Source organism: Melozone crissalis, unplaced genomic scaffold (genome assembly GCF_028551555.1).
Source record: "Melozone crissalis strain CALT ecotype California unplaced genomic scaffold, PUWL_Pcris_2 ptg000007l_1, whole genome shotgun sequence".
Classification (NCBI taxonomy): Eukaryota; Metazoa; Chordata; class Aves; order Passeriformes; family Passerellidae; genus Melozone; species Melozone crissalis.
Window position 1 is genome coordinate 8416689 of NW_026535785.1, and position 13360 is coordinate 8430048.

Here is a 13360-nt window from a genome sequence, read left to right on the forward strand (position 1 = left end):
CCAGGAGAAGCCTGAAATGAAATGCTAGTGCAGCTCACTGCCTGTCACTGTTTTTCAGACTTTGGGGAACTTAGAATTCACTTCTTGTCTGGAATTTATTTTTCTCAGCCCTAATGAAAAGACATTTTGTAGCTGATAGTGTTTTAAATTGAGTATCAGTGTCAATAAAGACAAGCCTTTTCCCAGGGTGGGGAAAAAAATATAAAACTGTCTCAAATCTTCCACTCATGCAAAAGTAAACAAGCCCAAAGCATTGAAGAATTAAATAAAATATATGCCTCTTTTCACTGGGAGTCCACTGGGTTTGAGCAAATGCCATCTGAGCTCTCACTTGCACCACCATCTCCTTGATGGCACCAAGGCCTGGAGGTGCAGAAGGATGTGTTTTGGTGCCCTGCCATGTGACAACCTTTGCTCCCAGTGCTGGAACCACCAGAGGCTCCTGAGCACCAGCAGGGCTGAAAATGAGAAGGAATTTGTTATCTCCAGCTTCCCCATCCAACCTGGCCCAGAGAGAAAAGGTGTCCAGCCACAGCACAACTCACAGTGCAGCAGAGAGAGGCACCACAGCACTGCCCACAGAGGGTCACCCATCCTCATCTGGATGCAGGAGATTTTGTCAGAGACAAAATTCAGACACCAGAATTCATTTGGCTGGGCTGCAACCCCTAAACTGCAATTGCTGTGAATACTACAGCACAGAGCCTCTTCAGTTGATGCCTAGGAACTGATTGTGGTTTCAGAGCTCTTGCTGATGAATTGCACAGCAGCTGGTCATATTGGGAGGGCTCTGCTTATTATTTTCAACTGCTATCTTGCGTGGAAGGAAAATCAAAATACTTTCCTCAAGGTAATTGGCTCTAAAACAATTGAAGGTTTTTTCACAAAGGTGTAACACAATTAGGACTGGCATTTTAGATAATTTATATCTCTAAAGGTATGTTTGTGCCATCATACCGTTATTTTGTGAAAAAAAGAAGAAAAAAAAGAAAAAGCTGCTGGCAAGAGAAAGCTAATTTTGCTACTACAGGCAATGAAATACAGATTAAACCCATCATCCACCAAGTACTGATTAAAAGGCAGCAGAATGCCAGGATCATCTCTGAGGTGTGATCGTGGTTGGGTGGGATGCTGTGTCACCAACCACACATCTGCAGGTTTCCCATCCAGTTTCCCATCAATGCCAAATGATGTTTCACCACTTGCCTTCTGCTGCAGCACCTCAGGAGCTGCTCTCCCCAGCTGCCCTGCCAGCTTGGTGGCAGCAGCTGGTGCAGCTGGGAGCAGCAGCCCCACCACACAGAGCAGAACCAGCAGCCACAGCAGCGCCTGGGCTGTGTGCTGGATATCCAGGAACACCCCAAGCAGAGCTGCCAAACAATTCAAGCACAATAACAACTCCAGAAGTGCAGGAAACAGCTCCTGAACTTGTTGATGTGGGAGATTGTGACAGCCAAAAGCATGGACATAGCATTGCCTGACACCACTGGGAAGCTTCTGTTTCCCTGATTACCAAAAGGTCCAAGGGTACAGCTGGGGAAATGAATGCTCTCTGCCTGCCTGCTCCTTATGTTTACACTTAACCACTTCTGGATGACTCTTGCCCAAGACATAGTCCAGGGCCAGGGGCATTTTGCCTGACTGTAACAGATGCTGTGTTGAAATTATGGGATGAAAACCTTTGGTCTCCTGGCCTAGGTGGAAGCACATATATTGGATCAATTATCATTACAAAGAGGTCTGAACTGAAACTGGGGAGACACTGAACATCTCTTCAGAGCCCCAGCAGCCATTTATGGGTGGATGTCCTGTCCTCATGACAGTACGAGCCAAAGCCATGGACTCAGACAATTCCCATTGAATGACATCTGGATATGGTCCCTAATGGAAGAGAAGCCACGACTGTATTACAAGAGAAACTCAATACCCCTGGAAAAGTAAAGATGTCCCTTAGCCTGGGTTGTAATCCAGCTGACTTATCAGTACACTGTACAACCACAGAAAGTACAGCGGGAAAGGAAAGCAAACAAAGGAAAGAAAAGCAAACCCAAGAGCTGTACTGTTGTACAAAGCAGGTGATCACACCCTTCTGTTCTCAGTCAGACAAAGGAGCCATCTGCTGTGCCCACAGGTTGATCTGCCTATATTCACTAGATCCATGTTTGTAAAAACCTACCTTGGGACATTTGGGAGCTGTTTGGGAACCTGGCCTTGGGGTCACAGACCTGACCCCAGGGTGGCCAAGAGGGGACATGAATGTCCTGCCTGATCCTTTGTGCTTTGCAGTGGCCTGTGACACAACACACATCCCAGACTGTAAGCAGAGACACGTTTAGCTCCACTGCTATGAAATCATTCACTTCAGTTAAAACTTTAACAAATCAAATGCAGCTTCTCAACATGCAAGGCCATGGAAGGGATACTCACTACTGGGCTGAGTCGTTGAGCTGATATTCCCGGGACCGGTTGAAGCATTCCTGGATCCCAGAGTCTGCCCAGAGCCTCATCATAGCTGACAGCAGCTCTGGGGAGAAGGGCTCTGTGTCCTCCATCCGACTTACGACATCGCAGACCATCTTGGCATCAGCCTGCAGAGGAAAGAAACAGGAGCTCACACAGATGCTTCAGGCAGAACTTGGAGCCAGAGATTTCACCAAACCATCAGGAGTAAAGAGGTCGTGTTTCTCAGGATGGGATTTAGCTTCCACACTGTGTGATCCAGCTGAAAGGGCAAAAGGAGGATGGAGGAAGGAAATCACAAGGAAAAAGATTGCTTGTGCAATCCACCTCATATCAACAAGTATTTCTATTCAACAGACAAAGCAGTCTGCACTGCACGTGTGGAATTTCATGGGAACAGATAGGAATTCATACATGTACAAGGACATTTAAAATTGTTAGCAACAACATCTTGCTTTAACTGAAAGTGGAAACTTGCTGAAGTGGGGGCTTTGTATCAGAAAGAACAACAGAAAGACTCCAGAAACAATTTTTTCCAGATGCTGGTTTATTGCTTTTCCTAAATTCTTGTTTTTTGCTATGAGCCCCTGCTAGGAGAGCTAATTCATGTTAATGCAGACCACCTTGGCTGGCTGTGGTGCTGTGTGACTCAGAGGGAGAGGAATCTCCCACAGTTACAGAGCATGGCAGTGAGGGCAGGGCCAGCTGGCCATTCTCAGACAGAATCTTTTTTGGTGAGAGAAAATGAGATTCACTGGGACAGCAATGTTTCCTGGAGGAGAGTGCTCTGACACAACTTGGGTCTGGAAGATGTCTCAGATTTAGGATGGGAATGTCTAGACAGCCTTGGAATAGCTGAGTTCAGCCTTCCTGTAATAGTCCACAATGGCTGATGCCTCACTTGTCTGTGAAGAAGGACACCCAAATTCATGACCCCCTCTGCTTGCTCTGCAAGAAGTAAACTCCCACAGCACCCATAGACTCCTGAAACCCTTGGCATGTTGACTAATCTGCAGAGGTTTTCTTTCATTGCTTTGAAAATCTCTTATTTCCACTAGCTGAAACAAACCCAGTTATTATTGCTATAATTAATTGGAAAAGAGGAGCTCTCGTTCCTTGTGTGTGTGCAGCAAACTTGTGAAGATTTCTTGTTTTACTCTCTTGTCTCCTGTGTGCTAGACTGAACCCATTCTTGGCCAAATGCAGGTGGAAATCTTTGCTTTCCAGGGTGTTTGATCTAAGCCAGAAACACAAATCTCGAGAGGGGATTGCAGGCTTTGCTCATGCTTTGCTGGGGACAATCAGAAGTGCCATCACTGAGGAGCACCACAATAACCTTATTGTATGGATGGGAATGATGAATGTATGGCAGGGTCTGCATGGTCAGGATCAAAACTCTGTAACCTCTTTGCTGAACACTGAAACTGTGGAAAAATTGCAGGGCACCAAACTGAAAGCACTGGAGACTGCTGGAGATTTTAGCGCTCAATGAAAGAGCCTCAGGTGCCCTGAACATCCAGCCTTTATGGGCTGAAGAAGTCTCAGTACTGTATGTCTCAGTATTGTGTCCCATAAAACTTAATGGGGTGGACTCTATGCTTTGAAGGCTTTATGAACATAAAATCTTTCTCACAGGGCACTTTACTTCATATTTTAGTGCCCAGGAATCCTCCCAGCCCTCTGTACAGACTCTGCTCATTTTGGAGAAAAAATATTGGTGACTCACACCTCAAAGCCAAGACAAACGAAGAACCTTGAAGAGTTCAGTTAATTTCAAAAGCTAGTTTTCTGCCCTGGAGTGCTTTGTGAGCTGAGTGAATATTCATAAATCATCTGTATGATTTGCCTGCCCTGCTGGAGCAGCAGTTCTGCTCTTTTCACAGACTCTAAATAACATAAAACCTGCTAATGGCTGCGGTCTGCCTTGGCCCCAGTATTTGTGTATGGGTGATGCAGGAAAAGCATCCATGCTTCCAGTCAGGTAGGAGGATATCTTTGTATGTTATCTTGGCTGCTGGAGGGGGTTACAGGTATAAGCCACAGATCTGTTCATCTGTCTGTGATGGCAAAGCACATTTGAAGCTCTCCAGCTGTCATGGGCATGGTCTGGGCTTCTGAGTTTTGTGGATTGAACTGCAGGCTGCTCTTTGCAAAACATCAGAGGCAATGGCACAGCCATCATATTTTCTGTGCTGGGAAATAGCTGCATCACCTTTTAAACTACTGGACTGGTGGCAGCTCCCTGTGAGTAAGACCCAGCACAGGGGGTTTTGAGCAGGAGACAGATGAACAGCAATGACAAGGCACAATGGGAGTGCCCAGGCACAGACATTTCTGGCTGTGGTTATCTGTGAGTCTGTTGGACAGAAGTGCGGCTGAGCACATAGAGCAGGGGATTATTTTGGTACATGCTCCTCTGCAGTAACTGGAGGTCCCTTTTGGGGACAGGAGAGGCTCTGCTCCCACAGCATGGACACCTGCCTGCAGGGCAGACAGTCAGCAGGCTGAAACAGGGGAAGAATTTGAAGGAAAGTTTATTGCTTCTGCTGAACAGTAGTAAAAATATTCCAGACTTAGTTTTATTTTGCAGAGTGAGCCACTGAACTCTTGGTTTTACAGATCCAGAAAATGCAGGTGCAAAGAGTACTTTTAAAAATACCCCTTCCCCCTGCCAAGGCTGAAGTCCCTCTGTCAAGGAGCATGGGGCCAGGAGTTCAGGCATTTGTTAGATGATTTAACGAGCAATTAAGGATCCAAGAAGAGAAGATCCCCCTTTCTTTTCTCACTCTCCAGGCTGTGTCTCAAGCTGGGAATGACATTAAAATCTCCAACTCCCCCTGGGCCCAGCAGGTAGATTTTTAAATACTGCCTGATTGACTTTTCCCTGCCTGCCTCCCCTGGGTGTGCTGCTCCTGCTTTTCCTGAGGTGAGAGGAGCTGAGCCGCCTGCCATGCACTGCCTCTGTACTGCAGCCAGCAATTAAATAAAGCAAAACAAAACAGGCAAACCAGCCCCCCATTCCCCTGCCTGGCCGTTCCCACCCAACAGGGCTGCTGTTAATGAACACCACGGTGGTATTTCAGCTACCTCGGGAGCTAAAAATAGGCAGAGCTTGGTCCCTGGCATTGCTGGAAGGAGCTACAAAATGGTGCAGGGTTCATTCCATCACTGCTGCCTCTGCCATTCCCAGCTGCTCTGTCTTGGAACAAAACATCTGGGAGGAGGGTAAGAGGTCAGGCTGGTCTCCTTTGTGCTGTTCTTGCCCAGCACGAGCATCCCAGCCTGTCTCTGCAGCATTCTGACACGTCCTGCTGCCACTCCCCATTGGCTTGCACTTCCCATAGCAGGTGAAACCCCAACACCTGAGCTGAATGCCTTTGGGCAGCTCATTATGGAGAGTGGATGGAAAGTGGGGTTTGACGCTTTGTGTCAGTCCTGAATGCTGATTCCATCCAGCTACAGCAGGAGAATTAAATCTGGCTGGGCATGGCCTGGGGAGACAGCTGAGCTTAGAGACTGGTAAGGTGAAATTAGACATCCAGCCTTTAGACATCAAGCCAAGAGACCAAAAAAGGCTTTACTAAAGAACAGACCTCCATTCTGGTTGGGGAATGGAGAGGGCTCTGTAAGGCCAGGGCAGGGTCTGAAATCCACAGGCAGATGTGAACAAGAAGCTTGTAAACACAGTGGGCAGTTGGCATGTGTCATTCCTAACCCCAGGGCGTGGGCATACCTGTGCACCACAAATCCAGTTCAAAAGGGGATCTGTTCTCTCCCTAACCTGGATATAACTGCAGCTATTTAATTGTCTCCCATATGTCACTGTCACCAAGCTCACAGCCTGTGCTCAGCATACAAACTTGTGACTTGCAGCAGCCACACAGCCCAATTAATGTGTTACCTGGCTGGAAGGGACAGGGGCCCCTCCCTGCAGTCTGACACTACTGGCAGTGGTGTTTGTCTCTGCAAGCAGGTTATTTTCCATCACCTTGATACAGACCACCCCTAATTACTTGTTCCTCACCACCACCCATGACTGGTGCCCACAAAGACACCAGCAAAGCTGCTGCTGCCCTGGCTGCTGCAGAGTCAGACTGGAGTAGGACCCAGGTACCCATCTCTGACTATCCCAGGGCAAATCCTACCTCTGATCCTTTGAAGTTGCCTGGACACTGACTAGGAAACTTTCTATTTTAAATTTTTTTCCAAAAGGAATAGTTTTCTGGAAGGGGAATTTTAAGGGAGAGGCAAAACCTTGTGTGAAGCTGTGTGGTACAAATCTGCTAAACCTTACAGAGCTGTGCTGTGTTACAGCCAATGGAGGTATGAGCTTGTGGGCCACACTGTACTGTCCTTTCCTTTTGGTGAACTAAATCCCAGTAAATATCAATTTTTTTGCTATTATTTGCTCTGATTAATGATACTTGTCACTTATCCTGTCTCAAAGATTAACCCTGGGGCAGTTTCATTTGGTGGCTGGTTGTACCAGGAGCTGCTTCTCAGAACATTTCAGAAAATCTATGCAGTGGGGGAAATGATGAGCACTGTAAGCACTTCAGTTTGGCTGGGGGTACGAGGCAAATCAGCACAGTACCAGTCATCAGCAAGAAATCTTGTGGAAATAGTAGTGGCCATCATGAGTGATGAACCTGGTGATAATCAAACTGATGTCTAGAGACCATCCAGCATCCAAAAAGGACATCCTTGGAAGGGAACCCTTGTGGGGGACCAGATCCTGACCTCAGGGCACAGCAGTGTGTGCCTCTGCTGCTCCAGTGAGAAATGACGTCCTGTAACTTCATGGCAGAACGCGTCTCATAAACTGAAAACCTCCCCCTTCTCCTGAGACTGTCTCAGAAATATGGATCCCACTTCCAACCAAAGAGTGGCTGCATTGCAGCAAAAGCCAGTGATTTTCACAGAGTTTCAGCCTGATTAAATCCTGGAAACAAAGCATGGCTGGTGAATATGTCTTTTCCAGAAACATCCAGGGCCCAGCTCCAAGTCCATAGAAATTTTTGTAGACACTAAATAAATAGCTACATGTATGACTCTCCCCCTCACTCTCCCTCTCTTTCTCACACATCTGTGTTTCAGAGCTGACCTCTCCATCTGTGGAAGTCTGTCTGGCATTAAGCAGCTGCTGTGCATCGTGGGAGAGACAGCTTTCCTCCTGCACCTTTCCATCCACCCTCAGAACATTTAATTGAGGCCTCCCACCTCGGCTTGGCATTTGGCTTGCTGAGAGATCCTGGAAGGCACTGAGCAGGTAAAAATCTATCCAGTGGCTCATTAATATCCATCCCTTTGGAGATTACTGTGAGGTGGGCACCCAAACTTCCCCTCTTCACTCTTGTTAGCTGGAGGTGGAAATGCAAAACTCTGGACAGAGACCCCAGTGGTCTGGGAAATGGGGTAGCTCAGTGTAGTGCTCTCTAGCAGTTTGCGTCACACAGCAAAGCTAAGCCTAAAACGTTAAGTTAGAGATGGCTGGCTTTCCACAGAGTCACAGTAGCCATCCACCCTCGTGCAAACCTCTCACTAAAAAGTTGGCTGATTTGGATACAATGCCAAAAGGCTGCTGTCTGTCTGGGAGCAGACAGACTTGTGTACAGAAAACACAACCAGGCAGCCATGGTGACATCCAGATCTCGTGAGCTTGTGCTGGCAGTTGGCACAGCCCTGGTTTTCACATCCTCCTGGAGCCAAGATGGCACCACCACCTCTGACTGTCTTGGCCAAACAGTTCTGTGTGTCTGGGAAGTGGTCTAGGAGCTCTAGCCTAAAACCTTGTTATAGCTGTTTTTTTTCTGTCTGCTGCTTCCTGTTTGGGCAGACATTGAGCAGGACTGATATTGCAGATCATTATGATTCTTACAGCAGGCCAACTGCTCTGTGTTCAGTACCACCTTCATCCCCATCCTGGATCATACTGCAGTTGGCCAAATAAAATTTGGCAGCCCTTATGTGGGTATAACCCTCTTTTCCTCTTCCTCAACACATATAAAATACTATTCCTGGTTTGCTTGGACTGATGACTGTCTGGCAATGCAGAGACTGGATAAGGCATGGACTAGACTCAGCTCTTGGGTTGCCAGCTGCCCACCACCATAGTAAGAATTCCTATAGCTCCACATCCTGTAGAAAATAGTGGTTCATTCACTACTGGGGGAAAAACCCACAACCCAACAACATAGAACTCAACCTGCTAGGACAAGTTATTTCCTGAGTTTGCTTTTTTCTAGGAAATGCAGGGTCCTCCCCTCTTCATGAGGAGCTCAGAGTAGCTCCAGAGCTGGGCGAGACAAACGCGGTCGGTAGCTGACCTGATTTTTCCAAGCAAGAATGGGGAAGGCAGAAAGCATGTGTTAGATGGTCTCAAAATAGGTCCTGACCCACTAGCTGCAAAGGCAGGAAAGAAAACAGCACTCTGTCCATCCCAGTCCCCTCTATTTCAAGAAGGGGGCATCCCCAAGAGTCCAGAGCCACTGCAGGCTCCCCCAGCATCGCTCCAAGAGCAGGATGCTTCAATGGGCCCTCTGCCCTACAAGCACTGGGCAAAGGGTCTGGGTACAGGACCTGAAAGCCCAAATGTCATCCCTCACTGAGGACTTTGAGGCCATGCAGGCACAGCCAGCACTGCCCACCAGGGAGGGGATGAGACAGAGAGTCACAGATGGGGGACATTAGCCGCATGGCTTCATGCTCTGCAGGGAACAGCTCTGCCGCAGTGCTGAGGAGCAGGCTGGAAACATGGAAAGATGAGAGAGCAAAATCCTTGCAGCTTACTGCCCTTCTCCGCTCCCTAATATCCTCTGCTGGGTAGAAGTCCATAAAATGTAACAGCTCTGGAGTATTTGTGCTGCAGTAAAGGCAGGGAAATGCCTGAGATGCCACAGTGGGAACACAGGTGGGGGAGCTGCACTGGCTCCTGGCATTTGTAAAATAAATTGGATATTTTCCATTCATTGCAACGCGGATGGCTGAGGCTGAACAGAGTGGGAGTGGTGGTGATTCTCTGGGAACCCACTCTGTGTTTGGGAATTCCTGATGAGTTTAGGCTGTACACCTTCCACTCCTGAAATGTCCCTACGGTTTTCCCCACCAGCATCTCTCTGGGTGACTGTTGAAAGCAGCAGGGCAGAGGGGACACAGCTTCATCCCAAGCTTTCCCACCACAAAGGGGGAAAACAGGCTTTGTCTTTGGAGCAGAAAGGGAAACCAGCTCCTGTGGTGGGTGCATTCCTGGGAGAAAGATTTTTTTTAACATCTCTGGCTAAATGCCACTTGTGTATGATGGTTTATAGGGCAGAGCCTTCCTGCTGGGAAGTTGTGCAGTGCTGGAACCTGGTAATTAGTTTAATACTCAGAGCTTGATGCTGAACGGTGGGTGCTAATCTGCACTCCACAATTAATCTCACAGATTTACCAGTGCCTCTGTGATGAGGGACTAAGCCTGTGGGTTACATTCATCTGTCCCTGAAGAAAGAGATGATGTTTCAACCTGAAAGAGCACTGTTTCGTTTTATGGTCCTTTTTTACTTGGTGAACAGTTGAAGATATACACCTAAAGGAAAACAGGGAGAGGGAAAATCCCTCCCTATGCCCCAGCCCTGCTAAATTCCAGCTCCCTGTTGCCTCTTTTCTTCTCATAACCCATAATTTCTTCTGTAACCCACAACTGGCATATCTGGGTAGGGATTTTGTACTGCCCTCCACTGACAGAGCAGTCAGTAGATTTGCTGTGCATACTCAAGCTTTGTGCCTGATGTGAGGGGGTCTCAAAATTATTTCTTGCATTGCTGATGTGACATTAGTCATCACAGCAGCCAAAGAATACTGATTCTTCCACTTGGCAGCAGAACTGAAAAATTAGGCGATGTTAAAAATCAGCTTGGATGAAACGTGGATTCTCCTGCGAACCCAAAATCCTCTGAAAAATTTAATTTCACATCAAGCCAAAGCACTTGCCTTAAGTCCTATCAAAATATTTTGAGTTATTTAGGTGCTCAGTATTATTTTTTAGAAGTATGTCAAATTTCAAACAAAAATTTAAGGTTTGAATGAAAGTTGGGAAAATTAAAACAAATTACTTTGTCCTTTCAGGAATGCAAAATCCTCTTGAAAAATTCTCACATAATTTCCTCTTGTCCTCAACTACATGTAGAATTTGACTGGAGTCGTATATTTTAACTGGATTTGTAGATTTTGACCAGATTTTACAAATTATTTTGGTTTATTTCAGACTATTTTTAGCCATTCCATCAAGCATTTCTGTCCAGTTCTATTAATAACCAGAACAAGAACTTTCTCATCAGGACTCCTTCATTCTCAGCTTATTTTCTGTTCTAATTTCAGTTGTCACCATCTCAAATTTTCTGGTTTTTGGTCCTGTGCTCTTTCAGCAAATGTCCTACAAGATGCTCACTGCTGAGTTTTCCTGGCAGTGAAGGGGTTTGCAGCAGTTCCCAAAGCAAATACCCAAGCTGGTGTGGTAACGTCTGGCTTTTTGGTCTCTGGCTGCAGCACAACCTGTGATGGAGGTGCTGGGCAACCCAGACAAGGGGGAAAGACTTCACACAGACACATGGCAGGTTTAGATTAGAAATTAGAAGAAATTCTTCCCTGTGAGGGTGATGAGGTACAGATTGCCCAGAGAAGCCGTGGATGCCCCGTCCCTGAAAGTGTTCAAGGCAGGCTGGTTGGAATAAGATGATCTTCAAGGTCTCTTCCAACCTAAACCACTCTAGGATTCTGTGATATTAACATTGTGAAGGGGATAGACTGGAACAAGATGCCATTCACCGAGTGACTGCTTAGCAAAATTCTGCCTATGACTTCTTACTCTTCTTACTACTACAAAATCCTTGCTTACCTTCCCTCCCTCTTAATTTCCAGGTGACTGTGAACCCTTCTCTGCAGGGAGGAGCAGAGGTGGGGGTAGAGGAGCCTTTGGCTGAGGTTCTGCTGTGAGTGGGAGCTGCCTCTGATGGGGCTGAGGTTGAGCAGTGACTGGTCAAGGAGTCTGTAGCTGTTTAAAAGGAGCCACAGAGTTCAGAGCAGATGAAAGCCAGATTTTTAGTAAAATCTCCCCTGTGCTGCTGTATTTCCAGCAAAATCAAGACTTGGGTGCTTGTAACAGGCTTGGAGGGGTTCTTCCTTTGATCAGCAGGGATTACAGAGAGTAACCTCCAGCAAGTTCCTCCTTACCGGAGCTGAGGCACGTCACACACTCACAGATTTGCTTACACATTGTTTCAGGTTGCTGCAGAGAAAAAATGTCCTGTATTTTCCTTACAAGAGCATCAAGAAATTTCCCTAACCCTTTGATAGGGTAGAAGAGGGAAAGAAGACGGAGGGGAAGGAACCTGTTGGGTTGAGTGTGAGCACTGCTGTTCCAGGAGAAGCTGTTCTCAGGGATATTAAGAGGAACTTTATTTTTATTAACTTCTCTTTTCAGAGAAAATGGATAAATGGGACCTCAGGTGCATCATTAGATGACAGGATAGTTCATAAGATAAGTGGCTGGCAGAGAACTACCTTTCTAGCAGCTTAACAAGGGTAGGCAGAAATAGGCTGGGGGGCTGGAAGAAATCTTTGATGCTGTTGTATGTATTTATTATTTATTCTTCTGGCACAAATATAGCATCAAAAAATATCAAAACCAAAAAAAGCTCATAAACTGCTGTCACTGGATTAGTTCTACATCTCTGTAACCATGGCATCATGTAGTAACAACAAGAAAAATCAGCAACAATGGGAAAAAAGCACCCAGCATTTATGACACTTGTGAGGGTGAGGCAGACTTCCTTGCTCTGGTGAGGATGCACCAGAAGGGATAAGAAAATCTGAGAGCATCTTACTAGCCTGGGCATCTGTGAAGCTCAGCTATGGTGGAAAATGCCACAAAACAATGGCATTGCTCTGTTGTGTGTCAGCCTGTGTGATACAAATAGAGGATAGAGGGTGGACTCCCCGCTAAAACCCTTTGCTGCCATTACAGGTCACCTGAACCCCACACAACAGTGGGGATGGCCCCAGTGCCTGTAGCCAAGCATGGAAATGGCTGCATTCTCTCAGCACCATGGTCGAGCTCTCTGTCACTGTGAGCTGCTGGTGTTCATCTCTGGGGGGTGGCACTGCCACTCCTCACCCTCTGCCTCTCACATTTCAGTGCATTCCTTCCTTCCCCTCTGTGCTCCCCCTCTCTTTGTGCCACCCCCCTGGGGCTGCAAGTCCTGCAGTGGGAACCCTCCCTGGTGCCTGTACAGGACTGTGCCGGCATGAGCGGCAAGGCACGAGCTGAACACTGTACAGGGTATTTCTTGGAAAATTGTATGTATTCACTTTTTTTCTGGAATACTTTGGCTAGATTGGAAATATTTCAACTACCATCCAGGGATTAGGGAGCTTCTTTTAATCTGCTTTTGTTTTGTTTCCTTTTTTTTTACATCTTTGCAGAAAAAGGAGAAAAAGCCTGCTCCAAAATGTCCTCCGTGGAAGGACTGGGATTTGGCAGTGTCATGCAGTGATGCCAGTGGATAATGGGATGTGATAACAGTCACTGACTGCCTCCCAGAGCACCTTTGCAGAAGGGGTCAGACTTCTCCCACAGACAGATTTGGGGCAGAAGTAACCAGTATCCTCCAGCCATCCAGATGGGAGCAAAGCTCAGGTTTAGGGTCTGGTTGTGCTGCCCTGGACTCCCAGCAGCACAGAGCAGAACTGACAATTAAACCTGGGAGCTTTTCACAGCTGCCTAATGGGTGTAGAAATTTGATTTGTTCTAAAATAAGCAGCCCAGGCCTGTAGTCACCGTGTCCATCTCAGCAGCAGAGTGCACAGTGGGTCCCTCCATGGCACAGCCAGTTAGCTGGAAAGTGAGAATCCCCAATAAATC

The 13360-nt window shown here is 46.9% G+C and overlaps 1 protein-coding gene across 2 annotated transcripts in view; it reads right to left on the minus strand.

Moving 5' to 3' along the window:
- The window catches only part of GNAO1 (G protein subunit alpha o1), a 140841-nt gene that overhangs the window by 44655 nt on the left and 82826 nt on the right, over positions 1 to 13360 (minus strand). For both annotated transcript variants that reach the window (XM_054296198.1, XM_054296197.1), the window contains exon 4: positions 2428 to 2588. In XM_054296198.1, the coding sequence (XP_054152173.1) occupies positions 2428 to 2588 (161 nt within the window). The remainder of the gene's footprint in view (positions 1 to 2427; positions 2589 to 13360) is intronic.